The sequence below is a fragment of the Macaca nemestrina genome, chromosome 18 (genome assembly GCF_043159975.1).
Source record: "Macaca nemestrina isolate mMacNem1 chromosome 18, mMacNem.hap1, whole genome shotgun sequence".
In the NCBI taxonomy this organism is placed as follows: Eukaryota; Metazoa; Chordata; class Mammalia; order Primates; family Cercopithecidae; genus Macaca; species Macaca nemestrina.
In genome coordinates this window covers 18,052,015-18,070,729 of record NC_092142.1, presented here as the reverse complement: position 1 = coordinate 18,070,729, position 18,715 = coordinate 18,052,015, and the positions used below count along the sequence as shown (strand labels likewise).

General features: G+C 39.2%; 1 protein-coding gene and 1 long non-coding RNA gene across 5 annotated transcripts in view; one reads left to right on the top strand and one right to left on the bottom strand.

The window, feature by feature from the left end:
- LOC105464273 (SMG1 nonsense mediated mRNA decay associated PI3K related kinase) overlaps positions 1 to 17,079 on the top strand; it is a 113,684-nt gene extending 96,605 nt beyond the window's left edge. For 3 of the 4 annotated variants that reach the window (XM_011711994.3, XM_071084182.1, XM_071084183.1), the window contains 9 exons: positions 749 to 886; positions 3,005 to 3,157; positions 5,234 to 5,413; positions 6,180 to 6,407; positions 7,368 to 7,579; positions 7,739 to 7,845; positions 9,505 to 9,684; positions 9,765 to 9,871; positions 12,305 to 17,079. In XM_011711994.3, coding sequence (XP_011710296.1) covers positions 749 to 886; positions 3,005 to 3,157; positions 5,234 to 5,413; positions 6,180 to 6,407; positions 7,368 to 7,579; positions 7,739 to 7,845; positions 9,505 to 9,684; positions 9,765 to 9,871; positions 12,305 to 12,382 — 1,383 coding nt within the window. In that variant the 3' untranslated portion in view covers positions 12,383 to 17,079. The remainder of the gene's footprint in view (positions 1 to 748; positions 887 to 3,004; positions 3,158 to 5,233; positions 5,414 to 6,179; positions 6,408 to 7,367; positions 7,580 to 7,738; positions 7,846 to 9,504; positions 9,685 to 9,764; positions 9,872 to 12,304) is intronic. The other variant, XM_071084181.1, reaches the window with a different exon arrangement.
- On the bottom strand, positions 11,360 to 12,756 carry LOC139359841 (uncharacterized). Its single transcript, XR_011616331.1, has 2 exons — positions 12,623 to 12,756; positions 11,360 to 11,492 (listed from the first exon to the last, which is right to left on the bottom strand). It is a non-coding gene; the product is annotated as an uncharacterized lncRNA (long non-coding RNA).
- Positions 17,080 to 18,715: the final 1,636 nt, after the last annotated feature.

Here is an 18,715-nt window from a genome sequence, read left to right as displayed (position 1 = left end):
ATTCTCTTGCCTCAGCCTCCCGACTAGCTGGGATTACAGGCATGCACCACCATGCCTGGCTAATTTTGTATTTTTAGTAGAGGTGGGGTTTCTCCATGTTGGTCAGGCTGGTCTCAAACTCCCGACCTCAGGGGATCTGCCCGCCTTGGGCTCCCAAAGTGTTGGGATTACAGGTGCGAGCCACTGTGCCTGGCATAAATATAGTTTTTAATGTTGAATTCATTCATATGTAGGTGTGCTTCCCGTCTTTATTTCTAAAGTAGTTTATTTTCCTTGATGCCCTACTCATGTGATAAACAGCTTTGGGAATAAATCTGTCTTTATTTTGGAAATGGTTTTTAGAAGCCTAGTTTTGGCCTTAATTACTTAGGGGATGTATGATGTATGACAGCACAGGCTTTGAGGTGAGATGGATTTGTATTCAAATCAGACTTAGGTATATAAACTTGTACTTAACTTCCTTAAGCTCTGATTTCCTTAACTGTAGTTAACATCTTCAGAATTACTATTTAAATGTTGCATGTGAGTGGTCCAAGAAATTTATTAGCTATGTTCCACCTCAAGAAGACTTTCACCTGGATGTGATTGTTTTCAGTGTGTCTTTTCTGTTACTTCTCCCTACTTACCTCCCATTGGCTGCAGCTGGGATTTTTTCTCTTCCACCAGTCCTAGGTTGCACCTCCCTTTCCTTATTTATCGAAATGCTTTTTTCCTGCTGATTTTATTACATTTCTTTTTCTTTGAACAGTGGCAACATGAAGATCTACTTATCAATAGACCACAAGCCATGTCAGTCACACCTCCCCCACGGTCTGCTATCCTAACCAGCATGAAAAAGAAACTGCATACCCTGAGCCAAATTGAAACTTCTATTGCAACAGTTCAGGTGTGTTTTGCCAGATCTTCCTTCCAGGGCATCTTCCTTTTAGAAATAACCAATGCTACAATTGTTAGTGCTCTGTTGTTGTATGTGTCCTTGGTTTGTAAGCCAGAAGAGCATAATTTTTTTCACTTTTGCTTTTAATTTATATACACACACACACACACACACACATATATATATATATATTTTTTTTTTCTTTTGGAGACAAAGTCTCACTTTGTCGCCCAGGTTGGAGTGCAGTGGCACTATCTCACCTCACTGCAACCTCTGCCTCCCGGGTTCAAGCGATTCTCCTGCTTCAGCCTCTCAAGTAGCTGGGACTACAGGCGTGCACCACCATGTCCCCCTAATTTTAGGTAGATACAACGTTTCACCATGTTGGCCACGCTGGTCTCGAACTCCTGACCTCAGGTGATCTGCCCATCTTGGCCTCCCAAAGTACTGGAATTGCAGGCATGAGCTAACGCGCCCGGCCTCTATTTTTTATTTCTTACCCTCCAAGGTAACTGAGTCTTATAGTAACAGGTATATTTTGAACCAGGAGTAGAAACATACTAAATATCTCAGGTTTTTAATGAACTTGATAATTACTGTGCCTTGATACATTAAGGAAACTGGTGATTAGAAAAACTTTGAATACTGAATTTGTTTTGTGAAATGTATATAAGTAGTTCTATTTTGTTTAATAATAGTGGTAGCTAAGAAGCATGGGCATTTCTTATGTTGTATAGATAATGGAATTTTGGGATGCCTAAGGCAGCAGAATATTTTTCTGAACTATTATATTGCCTGGATATTGAAAGCTGTATACATAATCCTTCTACTTATTTTTTTACATAAGAGAAACTTGCCTTAATGAAAGTTATATATATCTTTATATTGTCTGTCCTTTATACTTCATGTACTCAGTAGTAACTGACATTTTTCTGTTTTTGTAAATTAATAGCAGTATAAAATCAAGTATAATTCTGTGATGTTTTAAAGTTTTGTAATGAAGCTTTTTTGGAGCTCAGTCATTTGAAGATTGAAATGAGCTTTCTCTACAGTGTATTGGTCAGAGAAAAGATGTGTTTTCAACTTACAAGAATGAACTCTTCCTCTTAATGATTTTAGAGACATGGACATGCAGGAAAGTAGAGGGAGTTGGGGAGAGAAAATGTGAATGTGTCCACCTGAAATGTTGAATAAATAATCAGATAACTTTGTTACATGAAACTTTCCTTGTCATGATAATCTGGATGGATTTTTACCATTATTTTTATAAACTTGGCCAGGCATGGTGGTTCACGCCTATGAACCCAGCACTTTGGGAGGCCGAGGCGGGTGGATTGCTTGAGGCCAGGAGTTTGAGACCAGCCTGGGCAACATAGTAAAACCTTGTCTCTACAAAAAATACAAAAAATTAGTTGGGGCATAGTGGCACCCACCTCTTGTCCCAGCTGCTCAGGAGGCTGAGGTGGGAGGATGGCTTGAGCCCAGGAGGCAGAGGTTGCCGTGAGCCAAGATTGTGGCCGGGTGTGGTGGCTCACATCTGTAATCCCAGCACTTGGGAGGCTGAGGTGGGTGGATCACGAGGTCAGGAGTTCAAGACCAGCCTGGCCAAGATGGCGAAATTCCGTCTCTACTAAAACTACAAAAATTAGCCAGGCGCGGTGACAAGGTGCCTGTAGTCCCAGCTACTCGGGAGGCTGAGGCAGGAGAATCGCTTGAACCCAGGTGGCAAAGGTTGCAGTGAGCAGAGATTGCGCCACTGCACTCCAGCCTGGGTGACAAGAGTGAGACTCCGTCTCAAAAGAAAAAAAAAAAAAAGAGTTTGGTGTAGCAGATTTTTTATTTTTTAAAGATCATTTTATTTTAAAATGAAAGTGAAACTTCCTTCTGTACATTTTAAGATAATAAACTGAAAGCCAGTTGTTGCCTCTCTCTCCATACATGTTTGGCCTTAAATGTTCAAAGGGAAATCAAGGTTAATTCCAAAAGGTGATTGTTAAAGCTTTGTTTTCTAAATTACATATGTCCACCCTGGTTCTTTTGAATCTTTATTGTGTTATATAAAATACTCCACAGATAGGAAGTAGAGAATGTCATATACATTCACCAAGATTCTGCTGGCTTTTATAGGAGAAGCTAGCAGCACTTGAAGCAAGTATTGAACAGCGACTCAAGTGGGCAGGTGGTGCCAACCCTGCATTGGCCCCTGTACTACAAGATTTTGAAGCAACGATAGCTGAAAGAAGAAATCTTGTCCTTAAAGAGAGCCAAAGAGCAAGTCAGGTATTGTGACTTACATGCACTATCTTTGTATTCACTTACAGGATTAGATGAGTAGCCGGAAATTATATGTGGGGTTATCAGGGGAGCTTGAGAGCCCACATTTTGGTTCACAGCACCAGGAGGAGGGACTGATGGGCCTTTCAGGGCATGCCTTAAGTTGAACCTACAGCAGGTTATTTCCCTGGGCCTTTACTGCCTCCCATTTAAATGTTAATTAAATAAATTCAGCCTCTGTTGAAAAATAAAGAGGTTTTAAATTCATATTTGTTTAAGATTCTCTGGTTCTCTTTTATACAACTGAAGCAATTCAAAGATTTGGAAAGGTACTTTGAATATTATTTTTTCCACATGACAATAAAAACGTCTTAAGACCTTGTGCCCTGTCGGCCAGGCACCGTGGCTTACACCTGTAATCCCAGCACTTTGGGAGATTGAGGTGGGCGGATCACAAGGTCAGGAGTTCAAGACCAGCCTGACCAGTATGGGGAAACCCCATCTCTACTGAAAATGCAAAAAAATTAGCTGGGCGTCGTGGCGGGTGCCTGTAGTCCCAGCTACTCAGGAGGCTGAGGCAGGAGAATTGCTTGAACCTGGGAGCCAGAGGTTGCAGTGATCCAAGATCGTGCCACTGAATTCCAGCCTGGGTGACAGAGCAAGACTCTGTCTCCAAAAAAAAAAAAAAAAAAAAAAAAAGAAGTCTTGTTCCCTGTCAAGAGGCTGTGGATTGGGTAGGGGGAGGACAACCAAAAAAACTGTTACGGACATTTTTGACTAAGTACAAAATTGGAGTAATACATGATACTCATATTTCATACCTGTCACCAATGCTTAATAATGCTCAACTTAAGTCCTATCTTATTTCACCCATACTCCCTAATCCTCCTTTCCATCCGTATTTAATAGAAATCCCAAATAGTACATAATTTTGTCTATAAATTTTTCAGTATATACCTATTAAGAACTATTTAAGAATGTATCATAGCTGGGCATGGTATGTCCCTTTAGCTCTAGCTACTCAGAAGTCTGAGGCAGGCGGATGGCTTGAAGCTAGGAGTTCGAAACCAGCCTGGGCAACATAGTAAGATACTGTCTCTACCAAAAAAAAATTTTTTTTTTTTTTTTTTTTTTTTTTTTTTTTTTTTTTGAGACGCAGTTTTGCTCTTGTTGCCCAGGCTGCAGTGCAGTGGTGTGATCTTGGCTCACTGCAACCTCTGCCTCCAGAGTTCAAGCAATTCTCTTGCCTCAGCCTCCCAAGTAGCTGGGATTACAGGCACCTGCCACCATGCCCAGCTAATTTTTTTGTATTTTTAGTGGAGACGGGGTTTCACCATGTTGGCCAGGTTGGTCTCGAACTCCTGACCTCAGGTGATCCGCTGGCCTCGGCCTCCCAAAGTGCTGGGATTATGGGTGTGAGCCACCACACCTGGCCAATAAAATTTTTTTTTTTTTTTTGGCTAGGCATGGTGGCACACCTCTAGTCCCAGCTGGAAGACTAGCTACCTGGGAGACTAAGGCGGGAGGATTGCTTGAGCCCAGGAGTCTAAGGCTACAGTGAGCCATAGTTAAGCCACTGTACTTCAGCCTGGGCAACAGGGGAGACCCTGTCTCAAAGAAAACAAAAAACAAACAAAAAAAACTAACCACCACAATATTAATCATACCTTTAAGATGAGCTTAATATTGCCAGATAAGTTAGGCAAGAATAGAAGCAGAAGGGGAACATTCTGACGGAAGTGTCTTCTGAATTGTGGATGTAACACAAATTGCAGCTAAATATGATAACAGCTTTATTGTGAAGTAAATATTCTATGTAAAAACAGTAAGTAATGTAGAAGATACATTTACCTAATTGTTCGTCCGTGCTTTTGGCCATCTCAGACCTAACAGTATAAATATAAATGTACGTTTATTTACAGCCTTTATAAGGTTTTGGTCTATTTCCCAAACATTTTCAGCACTAATTCTGGTCCTGAATTCTCAAAATGAGAAAGTAGTATTTTTTCGTGTTATTAATTGCCACCTCCCTTTCCCACCTTCCCCCCATCTCCTCTTGTGGTTCCATTTCTGTCTTCACAGGTCACTTTTCTCTGCAGCAATATCATTCATTTTGAAAGTTTACGAACAAGAACTGCAGAAGCCTTAAACCTGGATGCGGCGTTATTTGAACTAATCAAGCGATGTCAGCAGATGTGTTCATTTGCATCACAGTTTAACAGTTCAGTGTCTGAGTTAGAGCTTCGTTTATTACAGAGAGTGGTGAGTCTTGGTGGAAGGAAACTTGATTAAATTAAGGCTAGCGTTATACTATCAAAATCAATTTAATATATACATTCAGATTACATTTGTTGAGAATATACTGTATGTAAGAGGTTGTTATGGGGGCGGGGGGGGGACAGTGATGATTAAATTATTTTCTTAGCCGCCCCCCTTCCCAGAAACATATTATATATTTAAAAATATGAAAAATGAGAAAGTGTAAAGTCTCCTCAGAGCTACAACCAAAATACTATGAAAGTTTAGAATGGAGGAGAAAGACGGTATATAGCAAATGATTCTGATGCACTGAAAACATAGAGCGGGAGAAAGAGGGCTTATGGAAGATGAATGCTTGAAAGGTTAGTGAAGGCCAGAAATAGTAAGTTGGCAAATTTGACATTTATATTTGGTCAGAAAGCTTAAAGTTGTATGTTAGGAAGTTCACATTTCATCTCGAAGAGTTATTTAGAATTTAGGAACCTGGATTGCCAGTCATCTTTGTGGTTCCAAATGTATTTCTCAGGTCTTAAACTTTAAGCATTTATAACCTGTGTGATTATGCAGGGAAAGTAAAAATCTTCATCTATCTTTTTTGAGATTATTGAGATTATTGTTAAGTAACTTGTAGGTAATTAATTCATGACTTAGCAATGGAGGTTCTCTTTGTGTCAGCTTGAGTTACTAATATCTTTTGATGATGATAATGAAGAAAGGACTCATTATTTCAGCTGATACTCGAAGTCAAACAAATGCTTGTTCTATTTAGGACACTGGTCTTGAACATCCTATTGGCAGCTCTGAATGGCTTTTGTCAGCACACAAACAATTGACCCAGGATATGTCTACTCAGAGGGCAATTCAGACAGAGAAAGAGCAGCAGATAGAAACGGTCTGTGAAACAATTCAGAATCTGGTTGATAATATAAAGACTGTGCTCACTGGTCATAACCGACAGCTTGGAGATGTCAAACATCTCTTGAAAGCTATGGCTAAGGTAAGACTAATACCATGAACACACATTTCCTGTCCCTCTTTTATAAAATTTACTAGTTTTATTTATAGGAAAGGCAGTGACATTTTGTAAATAACAATTTATCTCATCGCATCTTCCAATTTATTTGTAACTGAGTTAACTTGTGTTTTCATCAACTATTTTTTTAAAACTAGTAGTAGTAGTTGGAATTTCATACAGAGAGAAACTAAGGCTTAAATAGATTCCTTTATTGTGATATAACTTGTAATAAAACCAAGATATGAACGTAGTTTGAGAATTCAGATATCCAGCCTTTTTCTTAGCTATACCAACAAACCCATACAGTTCGCCTCCAAAATGAATGAAATGTTGTCTCTTCCCTCCAGTGTTGTACATAGTCTAGTTAGTAAGAAAACTAAGCCTCCAGAAAAGGCTATTACTTCATTATTACAAACAGTAAATAATTTAATTTTAGAATTTACTTTTACTTTGAATTTTTATTTGATGGTGGAAACGAAGTTCCTATAAAAATGGAGTTGAACTATAATAAGCAGTTTAAGGCTGGGCGCGGTGGCTCAAGCCTGTAATCCCAGCACTTTAGGAGGCTGAGACAGGCGGATCACAAGGTCAGGAGATCGAGACCATCCTGGCTAACACTGTGAATCCCCGTCTCTACTAAAAAATACAAAAAACTAGCCGGGCGAAGTGGCGGGTGCCTGTAGTCCCAGCTACTTGGGAGGCTGAGGCAGGAGAATGGCGTGAACCTGAGAGGAGGAGCTTGCAGTGAGCCGAGATCCGGCCACTGCACTCCAGCCTGGGTGACAGAGCAAGACTCCGTCTCAAAAAAAAAAAAAAAAAAAAAAAAAGGCAGTTTAAACACACTCATATTTGAAACACTTGCTACTTCTTAATCACTAGATGACTGTCTTGAGAGTCATTACTGATACTAAAACTATTTTTCTTAATCATTATCAATTCTAGGATGAAGAAGCTGCTCTGGCGGATGGTGAAGATGTTCCCTATGAGAACAGTGTTAGGCAGTTTTTGGGTGAATATAAATCATGGCAAGACAACATTCAAACAGTTCTGTTTACATTAGTCCAGGCTATGGGTCAGGTTCGAAGTCAAGAACATGTTGAAATGCTCCAGGAAATCACTCCCACCTTGAAAGAACTGAAAACACAAAGTCAGAGGTAAGAATGCCTTCTGGTCAAAATTTATAAAACATAAGTACAAAACTAATGGTATAGTAAGTTTATCTCTTGATTTAATTTTTCAGTTTTGCTCATATTTTTATAAGTAGTTATCAGGTAAAACATTTCATAAATAAGCCATTTTATTTTGTATTTCAGTATCTATAATAATTTAGTGAGTTTTGCATCACCCTTAGTCACCGATGCAACAAATGAATGTTCGAGTCCAACGTCATCTGCTACTTATCAGCCATCCTTTGCTGCAGGTAGGAGAAGAGTCCTGAGTCTTGATCTCTTAATAATGTTACACATAGATGCTAAGATGTTTAATTATACATAGCTGTCTAATATTAAACACTTAAGGCCTGTCATTCTATAATCTTAAACTGAACAGATTGTAGCTTATCCTTAAAAATACTCATGTGAGCCAGGCATGATGGCTCACACCTATAATCCCCCCAGCTACTTGAAGGCCAAGGTGGGAGGATTGCCTAAGGCCAGGAGTTCAAGACCCTGTCTCTTTAAAAATAAATAAACAAACAGCTATTAAAAAAAAAAAAGGCTGGGCGAGGTGGCTCACACCTCTTATCCCAGCACTTTGGGAGGCTGAGGCAGGTGGATCACCTAAGATCAGGTGTTCAAGACCAACCTGACCAACATGATGAAACCTTGTCTCTGCTAAAAATACAAAAAAAATTAGCTGGGTGTGGTGCCAGATGCTTGCAGTCCCAGCTACTCAGGAGGCTGAGACAGGAGAATTGTTTGAACCTGGGAAGCAGAGGTTGCAGTGAGCCTAGATCACGTCACTATACTCCAGCCTGGGTGACAGAACAAGACTCTGTCTCAAAAAAATGAAACAACTTGTGAGACACTAAAAATGCTTTGCATTTGAGTAGTTTTCTTTAAAAAAAATTTTTTTTTTTTTTTTTTTTAAAAAAGACGGAGTCTCAAAACTCACTGTGGCCCAGGCTGGAGTGCAGTGGCACAATTGTGGCTCTCTGAAACCTCCACCCCCCAGTTTTAAGCGATTCTCCTGCCTCAGCTTCCTGAATAGCTTGGATTACAGGTGCCTGCTACTTGGCTAAAAATTTTTTTATGATTTTAAAATATGTATCTGTTAGAGAAACTTAGGAAAATACTTAATACAACTGAAAAATTTGTAGTTTCATTCCAAATAGAGGCAAAAACCACTCTGCATTTGTTGATTTACTTCACTGTGCATATGCACACCTACACGAACACATTGGGATGATTATGCAAGTGCAATTGTTGTTGCCTTTTTCCAGTTAATAATTTTTCAGTCATTAAATAATCTTTTAAAAAATGACTTAATGGCCAATTTATTTTTATTTTATTTATTTTTATTTTATTGTTTTTTGTTTGTTTTTTGTTTTTGTTTTGAGATGCGTCTCACTCTGTCGCCCAGGTTGGAGTGCAGTGGCGCAATCTCAGCTCGCTGCAACTTCCGCCTTCTGGGTTCAGGAGATTCTCCTGCCTCAGCCTTCCAAGTAGTTAGAATTACAGGAACCTGCCACCATGCCCCGCTAATTTTTGTATTTTTATAGAGACAGGATTTTGCCATGTTGGGTAGGCTGGTCTCAAACTTCTGAACTCAACTGATCCGCCCACCTCGGCCTCCCAAAGTGCTGGGATTACAGGCGTGAGCCACCATGCCCAGCTGATATTTATGGTTTTTGATGCCCCAAACCTAGTAAACGTAATTGTACAAATTCATACCTGAATGTCTGACTGGTTTTAGGCTATATTTTTAGGAAGACAATTGCTGTGTCAAAGGATAAGGATTTATAGTTGATTATTTAATTTGGGATATTAAAATACACTACCACCTATCCCGTGCTTGCTCCACCCTGCCCCCTCCGTGTTTTGTTTACATGTAAATTGAGCCACCAACTTTTTCTCTGTAGCAGTCCGGAGTAACACTGGCCAGAAGACTCAGCCTGATGTCATGTCACAGAATGCTAGGAAGCTGATCCAGAAAAATCTTGCCACATCAGCTGATACTCCACCAAGCACCGTTCCAGGAACTGGCAAGAGTGTTGCTTGTAGTCCTAAAAAGGCAGTCAGAGACCCTAAAACTGGGAAAGGTAATTAGTTAGAATAAAGATGCCTTAAATTTTTATATAAAATGACGGTTTGACTTACGTATGTTTTTGTTGCTTCATAGCGGTGCAAGAGAGAAACTCCTATGCAGTGAGTGTGTGGAAGAGAGTGAAAGCCAAGTTAGAGGGCCGAGATGTTGATCCGAATAGGAGGATGTCAGTTGCTGAACAGGTGACTGTGTTTTAAACTTGGGCTACACATTTTAATGCTGCTGGAAAAGTAGAGGTGTATAAAGATGCCTCTCATCGATTTCCTTAGTGGTTCATCAAGGAACTTAAATGTGTTTTCAGGATTCAGAAGATTTTGAGTAACACAGCTCTGGCGTTGTCCAGTAGTCACCATTTTGCTCTGACCCTTCCTTGTGAGCACTTTCCTTTCCCCTAGCCCTGTTTTAACCCAAATATAAGTCTGATCCTCCTCCACCGGACTACAATTAGTTTCCATTTAAAGAAAACTGTTGAAGGTTTCAAATGCAATGCCAAGGATGCTTTGGGTTGCAGGTGTAGTATGAGTGGAGCATCCCTAATTAGAAAATCAGATGCTCCCAATCTGAAACATTTTGAGTGTTGACATGATGCCATAAGTGGAAAATTCCATGCCTGACCTTGTGATGGATCCCAGTAGTGCAAATCTAATCAGAACCTGTTTCATGCACAAAATTACTGAAAATGTGTAAAATTACCTTCAGGCTATGTGAATAATAAGGCATAAGTGGATTCCGTGTATAGACTTGCATCCCACCCCCAAGTTCCTTATTGTATGCATGCATATATTCCAAAATCTCAAAGAATCCAAAATCTAAAACTACAGGTCCCAAGCATTTTGGATAAGGGATACTCAACCTGTATTTGTAAAGCATCTTTGGGTATCGGGACATTTGTCTGAAGTCATTACTCTGAAATGTTTTCATCAGTGTTACTAATATTGAATATATAAATTTGAGAATAAAGCTACAGAAAAGTTGTAGGAAGGCCCATAAACGTTTTACCTAGACTCACCAGTTAACAATTTCCCATGTTTCATTGTTCTGTGTGTGTGTGCACACACAGTTTTTCTGAACAATTTGAGGGTTCTTTGCAGACATCTTAACACTTCATGCCTAAACTTCACTATGTGTCTCTTGAACAAAATACTATAATACTGTAACTACTATGTAATTGTCAACTCAGGAAACTTAACATTGATGTAATACTATTATCTAACATTCAATCCACATTCAGATTTCTCCAATTATCTCAAAATATTCTTTATTGCTTATTCCTCCTCTCTGAACCCCCTCTTTCCCCCACCTTCAGGATCTAGTCAAGGATCATCATGCATTTTGCATATAGATAGATGGTCCTCCCCTTATGATGGAGTGACATCCCAATAAATCCATCATAAGTCTAAAATGCATTTAATACCCTGATAAACCCATGGTGAAGTAAAAAAAAAAAAAGGTCATTTGGACCCACTGTGAGTCAGGGACTGTCTATCCTTGTCCTACTTCTTGATCTGCTTTAATATCTAGAACAGTTCCTGAGCCTTTCCTTCTTCCCTTCCCTTGATATTTTTGGTTTGTCTAGATTAGCTGGTTTACAGAATGTGCCTCTGTTTATATTTGTCTGATATTTTCCTCATAATTCATTCAAGATTTTTTGGGAAGGAATACAACATTGGTGATGTTTCTTTCTCAGTATTTTACATCAAGAGACATATGTCAATTTGTGCCATCTTTGGTGGTGATAAGTTAGATCATATGGTCAAGAGAGGTATCCTCTTGTTGTCTTCATTATACATGTACATTTTTTTCCTGTGGGATAAAAATTAAGAGACTGAGTATCTTGTTTGATGGTTTGGCATCTGTAATTCAATTTTAACATCAGCAAGGAATTTTTTTTCTTTTTTCTTTTAAACACTGTTACGTTCTTGTGTAGGACCTAGACTTAAACTCTTCTTGGGCAAGGAATTTTTTTTTTTTTTTTTTTTTTGAGACGGAGTCTCGCTCTGTCGCCCAGGCTAGAGTGCAGTGGCGCAATCTCGGCTCACTGCAAGCTCCACCTCCCGGGTTCACGCCATTCTCCTGCCTCAGCCTGCCGAGCAGCTGCGACTATAGGCGCCCGCCACCACGCCCGGCTAATTTTTTGTATTTTTAATAGAGATGGGGTTTCACCGTGTTTGCCAGGGTGGTCTCGATCTCCTGACCTTGTGATCCGCCCTCCTCGGCCTCTCAAAGTGCTGGGATTACAGGCGTGAGCCACTGCGCCCAGCCCTTTTTTTTTTTTTTTTTAAGAAACCGTTTTGTCAAGTTTGTCAAAAATCATGAAAGATGTTCTGAGTTAGGGATATTTTTACTTCATAAACATTCTGGTAGGTTAATGGATTGTGTGCTTTTCATATCTTTGTAACTGTCTTAGCTCTCTTTTTAAAGTATACTTGGCTATTGTGCTTTTTATTCTGGTAGTTATTAAATTTTATATGAAAATTCAGGGGCTTACAGGAGCAGGGTAAGTATAGGGAATCCTTTGCACGTAACTTTTGGTATAATTTGTCTGCTGATTATAATTCAGCAGACAATTGAAAAGCTTTAAATGACTTTACATACTATCCTGCCTATTTTTACAGGTTGACTATGTCATTAAGGAAGCAACTAATCTAGATAACTTGGCTCAGCTGTATGAAGGTTGGACAGCCTGGGTGTGAATGGCAAGTCAGTAGATGAGTCTGGTTAAGCGAGGTCAGACATCCACCAGAATCAACTCAGCCTCAGGCATCCAAAGCCACACCACAGTCGGTGGTGATGCAACTGGGGGCTTACTCTGAGGAAACCTAGGAAATCTCGGTGCACTAGGAAGTGAATCCTGCAGGACAGCTGCACTCAGGGATACGCCCAACACCATGGCCTGCAACCCCAGGGTCAAGGGTGAAGGAAAGCAAGCTCACCGCCTGAACACGGAGATTGTCTTTCTGCCACAGAACAGCAGCAAACGTGTCAGGAGGTTAGCTGCAGAAAGAAATCGGGATGCCGCGGAGCACAGAGTGATTTGGAACTCCATTCCACCTGACCCTGTGTGTACAATCCAGGAAAAAAACAAACCCCGCTCAGAAACAGAGAAAACTGGGGTCGCGAAGAAATCACAGCCAAGGAAGATTTGATGCATTCAGATTCTTGTGTAACACTTGTTGCTTGGCAACAGTACTGGTTGGATTGACCAGTAAGTACAAAAAGGCTAAAGGCTATGCGATATGAATTTCAGAAATGGACTGAAAATGGAGAGCTATGTAACAGATACACTACAGTGGAAGAACTTCTGAAATGAAGGGAAAAAAACCACCCCATCGTTTCCTACTCCTCCCCACCACTTACCCATTCCCCCTTTACCTAATCTAGTAGATTAGCCATCTTTCAAATTCATTTTTATTTCAATCCTTATATTTCATATACTTTCGTCACGATGCTGTTAACAACTTCTGATAACATGGAAAATTCAAGGATTGTTTAAAGGTCTGATGATCACACACAAAATGTAATTCTGGTTGTTTAAGTCATTTCTGTGATTCTATCATGTACAGTTTCCAGAATTGTCACTGTGCATTCAAAAGTAATGAATCTAACAGACATTTGATTTAATGTATGCTCCCTTTTGCTTATAGTGTGCATTTTTTTTGGAGGTCATTCAGATTTTCCCTCTTCTGTGATAGCTGTAGTTTCTTTCATAGAAAGTAGCTAATCCAGTGTAATCTTTTACCTTTTTAAAAACCAGGATAGAGTATCTATTAGAGTTTTACATTGTCAATGATAGATTAACAATAAAGTGATGTTCTGGTGGAGGTAGACTGAAATTTTTTTAAATTCATTTTTTTCATTTGATGCTTTTAATTTACACTTGGTAAATTAAAAGTTCTTTAGTTTACTTGGCATTTTAGGACATGTACATGAAACAGTGAAAATGAGATCCACCAACATCTTTTATTAAGTTCAGTTATTAGTCTGTGAAGTGCTTTACTTTTTGCACAATTTTAATAGCTTGCCATTCAGTAATACATTATAGTGAATTCATGATCAAGGTTTCCTTAAATTTAGCGTTGCATTTCAGTACTGACTGTGTAAGCTAAATTGCTGATCCAAAATAAAAACCCAGACTAGAATAGGGTTCTTAAAATCAAGTATCAACACAAAAGAGAACACAATTAAAATCTTAATTGTTGGCTGGGCACAGTGGCTCATGCCTGTAATCCCAGCACTTTGGGAGGCCGAGGTGGGAGGATCACGAGGTTAGGAGATTGAAACCATCCTGGCTAACACGGTGAAACCCTGTCTCTACTAAAAATACAAAAAAATTAGCCAGGCGTGGTGGTGGGCGCCTGTAGTCCCAGCTACTTGGGAGGCTGAGGCAGGAGAATGGCGTGAACCCAGGAGGCGGAGCTTGCAGTGAGCCAAGATTGTGCCACTGCACTCCAGTCTGGGCGACAGAATGAGACTCTGTGACAAAAATAAATAAATAAAAATAATCTTGTCTGAGTACATTTTCCCTGCATTTTAGAGATTAGGACAGTGGTCACTTTTTAGTTGCCAGTCTTCACAGACAAACTTGAGAGGTATTAAGGAAAAAATTCCACATAGCTCTGGGCCTTTTCTGTATTCTGATTGCCACATTAATCTATAATCTTTAAGTACCCATGAAAGAACGTGTTTTAGTATCAGTGCTTTCTTGATACTTTAGCAAGTATTGTAGGCAGGGTGGATTTTTTGAAATACCCATGTGTCCAATAGCAAGTTAAGGAACCTAGCGCATCAAATTTTGTTTTCTTCATTCATTTGGAACCTTATTTTCACAAAACAACCTAGCTGGAATAATAATGCCATATTGTATTTTGCATGCTGCTTTATTTTCTAGAGGCTCTGGGAGCAAATTACATTCATCACATTACCTCTGCTCTCTCACGATTAAAGTCTTTCAGCAACATTCTTTATTGTCATCATAAGGAAAAACTTTTATCGCAGTGATAAAATCAGTTCACATTAGTTTAGCACTATAGATAGCATTCAGAAATTGCTCTCTCTTTGGTAAAGAAGATAAACAGGTGAATTTTATTGCCTGTGTTTTCAGGCTTCAGAGGTACCTGGCACCTTACTCAAGCAAAAACAAAAAACAGTTTTACTTCAAAAGCATGTGCCTCTGGTAAATTATCTATCACTTTTGTTTTAAAGTGGTCCCTCCAAGAATAATGTGGCATACACAGTGGGTTTGGTTGTAAGGCAGATGTAATAGATGACTTCAAAAGCCTGCTCCTTACTGCACTCTGGACCAAGACCCTGGTCTGTATCGTTTGGCTTCCTCTGTTAAGTCATTCTACAAGGTGACTTGCCATTTGAACTTTCTAAGAGACCTCAGCAGTTAGACTGAGAAAAGTTAGAGTGCTGTCGTTATGAAGTCATACATTTTTGATAACACAAAATACCTGTGGAAAACCAGGGATCCTCTCCTATTTTTCTCTCTCTCTCCTGCCTCCCCCTTTCCCTCCATTCCTCTGTCCCCTCCCCCTCTTCCCCACTGTCTTTAAGAATCAGGGGGTACAGAATAACCTACAAACAACCTCTTCAGAGTACCCTTGGAAATTGAAGTTCAATCTTAAGTTTTTTGTTGTCTTTAATTTACTAGAATTGCCTAATTTTTAGTTGATTTCTCTACAGAGCTGTGGAGGCTTAGCTTGTGTAGTTATTTCTCTTTTACTGTTGCTTTGGTGTGTCTTGAAGTTGATTGATTATTTTTGGTCATTGAGTTCTTAGTGTAGTTTGCTAGATGATGATTAAGATTCTTTTGTGTTTGACACTTGTGGTGAGTTGCTTTTGAAATCTGTTGAGACTTCCATGTGAGAACTGATAATCAGGCTCTTGATCTGCTTCCCTACATTACTTTTTTAGAGCCCAAACCCCAGGTTTAGGGTGAGGGTTTGTAATACAGAGAAAAACTTCCATCACTTCTGCCCTTAACTTGCCTGTAAGCTTAGTAAGTAGTTTTCTTAATATTGTCCAATGTTTGGTGTTATCTGCATTGTTTTTTGTTTCTTTAATTGTGGTTGTTCTGACGTGTGAAATTTAAGGAAAGAGCCATTTTAAAAAATGCCGAGCAGGGCAATGCAAGTACAGCCAAATATTAGACTTGATGTGCAATCTTAGGTCCTTTTTAATCTGGGGTATTATAGGCAGTACTTTAAATTGAAAAGTCTTCCTGGCCTATTTTCCTCCACATTTTTGTAATTAACTCTGGGGGCTTACTTGTTTTGGCAGTACTAAAATCAAAGGAGCTGGTTCTTCTTTTCTCCCAATTATTTTCATATGAAAGCACCTACAATTAGCCTGTTAGTCCTATTCAGATACATCAAATATCAGTGAATGCTTTACTATTAGCACATTTAAGCATCTTTGTTTTACATAAAAGTAGAGTATGAAAACCAGTGTTCAATTTTATATTTTGTTGAGCTTGTAAAATGCCAGCAATTTAAAACTAGGACTTTCCTCCCCATAAGCCAAGGAGGTAGAATTACTGATGCAAGGGTTAAAGAAGGTAGATTTTGTTTTCAATATTTGGGTAGTCTTAGATTCCTCCCACAGGGAAGAACTAGCAAGTGTCCCAAATTTTTCCAAACGTTGGGGAGGGGAAAATTCACTGTATAATGAAACCCTAAGGGTTTGTTGCACTTCCTGCTTTTTAGACCTGGTTAACAGTATCACCATCCTTATTTACAGAAGGGCAAAACTAACTCAATGAGAAAAGCTTTATAAGTTCAAGGGTTGTAAAACATGACCTACTTAGGGTACTCTGCTTTCTATGGGAACTTGGCTAGACTTAGAAAAAGATGTTCGCTGCGCTAATGTAAAGTGTCATACAATTTAGTAGATTTTTGAAGATGGTAAACTTAGAATTCTGTGTTCTGAATTGCCGACTTTTAGAATGTTTTTCTTTGAAAACAGGCTAATATCTTTTTCTTTTCTTGACAAAGTTTCAGCTCTTTATTGTGTCATTTTTCTGGTTTAAATTTCCCTTATCTTTCCACCTGTAATGTCAGTGGCAACAACATCATACTTCACTTACTTGTTAATTTACTTTTTACCCTTATTCTAAGAGCAAGTTGAGTTGAACTGAATCTTCCTTGTCCTAGTAACAATGTATAAATAGTGGCTTCTCTGTACAAAAGGTTGTAATGCCTCCTGATGGATATAATTTTGTGATTGTATTTTAAAGTTGAATAAATCACACCAGCTTCCTGAAAATGTTCATAATGCATCTTTTGGAAAACAAAAATACATGCCTAATTTGTGCATATTTGCATTAACATGGCAAAGATTGTATGAAATACCTGTTTTTCAGAAAATAAAGGTTCAGTCTCAAAAGATACATCATTTAAGTTCTGAATTTATTGGTCAAAATAGATTTTGGAAAACTTGGAACCTTTTGGAACCTGGGTAGCTTGAAAAAACAAAACGACAGGGTCTCCCTATGTTGCCCAGGCTGATCTTGAACTCCTGGGCTCAAGTTACTCTCCCACTTCAGCCTCCCAAAGTGCTGGGATTACAAGCCTCAACCACTGAGCCGAGCCAAACCTAGCCTTTTTTTTTCTGAATAGCACTAATACCTCAAAAAAGACCCCTAAATTCTCAAAAAAGTAGTTATTTTACTCTCAAACTTCTGTTGTATTTTTGAAAAGCAGTAGAAATTTTACTTCAATGATATCAATGTAAATTCTTTGTATTAGGGCCCAATTTATAAAGCTTAATTTTGGCAGTATTTAAAAACAAAATTCCCATAGATCATTATTGACAGATAGGCGCATTCCTTGGAGTGTGACACCTGAAAAAAATTAGAAAATGTCCAGCTTGGCTTTATATCTTGGAGATTGCATTTGTTGCTGCTAGATCATGTTAGGATTTGTGTTAACTGCTTAGTCATCTGGCGCATTTCAAAAGATCACATCCTGTCTCTGTAGGACAAAAAGCTCTAAAGAAAACTACGTTAAGGGTGGGTGTTTTTTAATAATTCGACCAATCGGAAATTTAGTGAGAGACCGTATAGCAGGGCTGTGCATTTAGAAATAGGTATGGGAATACATTGTTAAGTAACAAAAAATACTAAGTGGAGAAACTGCTGCTTGAGTTGCTTCTGTTTTTTTTCACCTACCTTCATTTCACAAGCTGGTGTTAACAAGTCTTAAGTTGTGCATGGAAAACTTGGGTGAAAACGAGAAGCATTCTGCAGCAAAAGCTGATTTCCCAAAAGTAGAAATGTCACTTTAAACCCTAATAACCCCATAGCCTCTCCTTTGGAAGTGGCTATTACTGTGGGTCTAGCAAGATCACACACCCAGTGCTCAACATGTTCACTGTGTGGCTGCTGATTGCCTCGATCTTTTTGTCTTTTTTTTTTTTTAAAGGTTTTTTGCTCTGTCGCCCAAGCTTGAGTGTAGTAGGTGCAATCATAGCTCACTGCAGCTCAATCTCCTGGGCTCAAGGGATCTCCCACGCCTCCCCTTTTGTCTTTTGTTTTTTAAGTACATGGAGAAGAACCTGCTCGTCAGACTCCATACCTTTAAAAACTCTCCAAATAGCGTCTCTGTCATCTGGCTGTATCTTGCCTATACAACTTCTTTACCCCAACATTCCAAAGTGGCACTTTATTGAACAGTCGGCCTTCCTTGCAAAGACTTTTTCAAGTGCTTCTCCCTGATCCAGATACTTCACTCCCCCTTCACCTTGAAAGACCTACAGCAAATTGACACCCTTCCATGAAATTCACAATGCGCCTGCCCTCGCCCCGCTCTCCGGGGCAGTATGCGGTCTGCAGCTAAACACTCTCACATTTACGACTTCCTTGAATATTTAAGAACCTGGTGGTTACTTAAGGAACATCAAAAAATAAATTTAAATTCAATGGCCGAATACAGATGACCGTAAGAGATTGGAGTTAAAACCTGTATAAAAGGATAAAAGGTTGGAAGTTAAAACTCTAGTTAATTCACCTAAAACAAACATTTGAT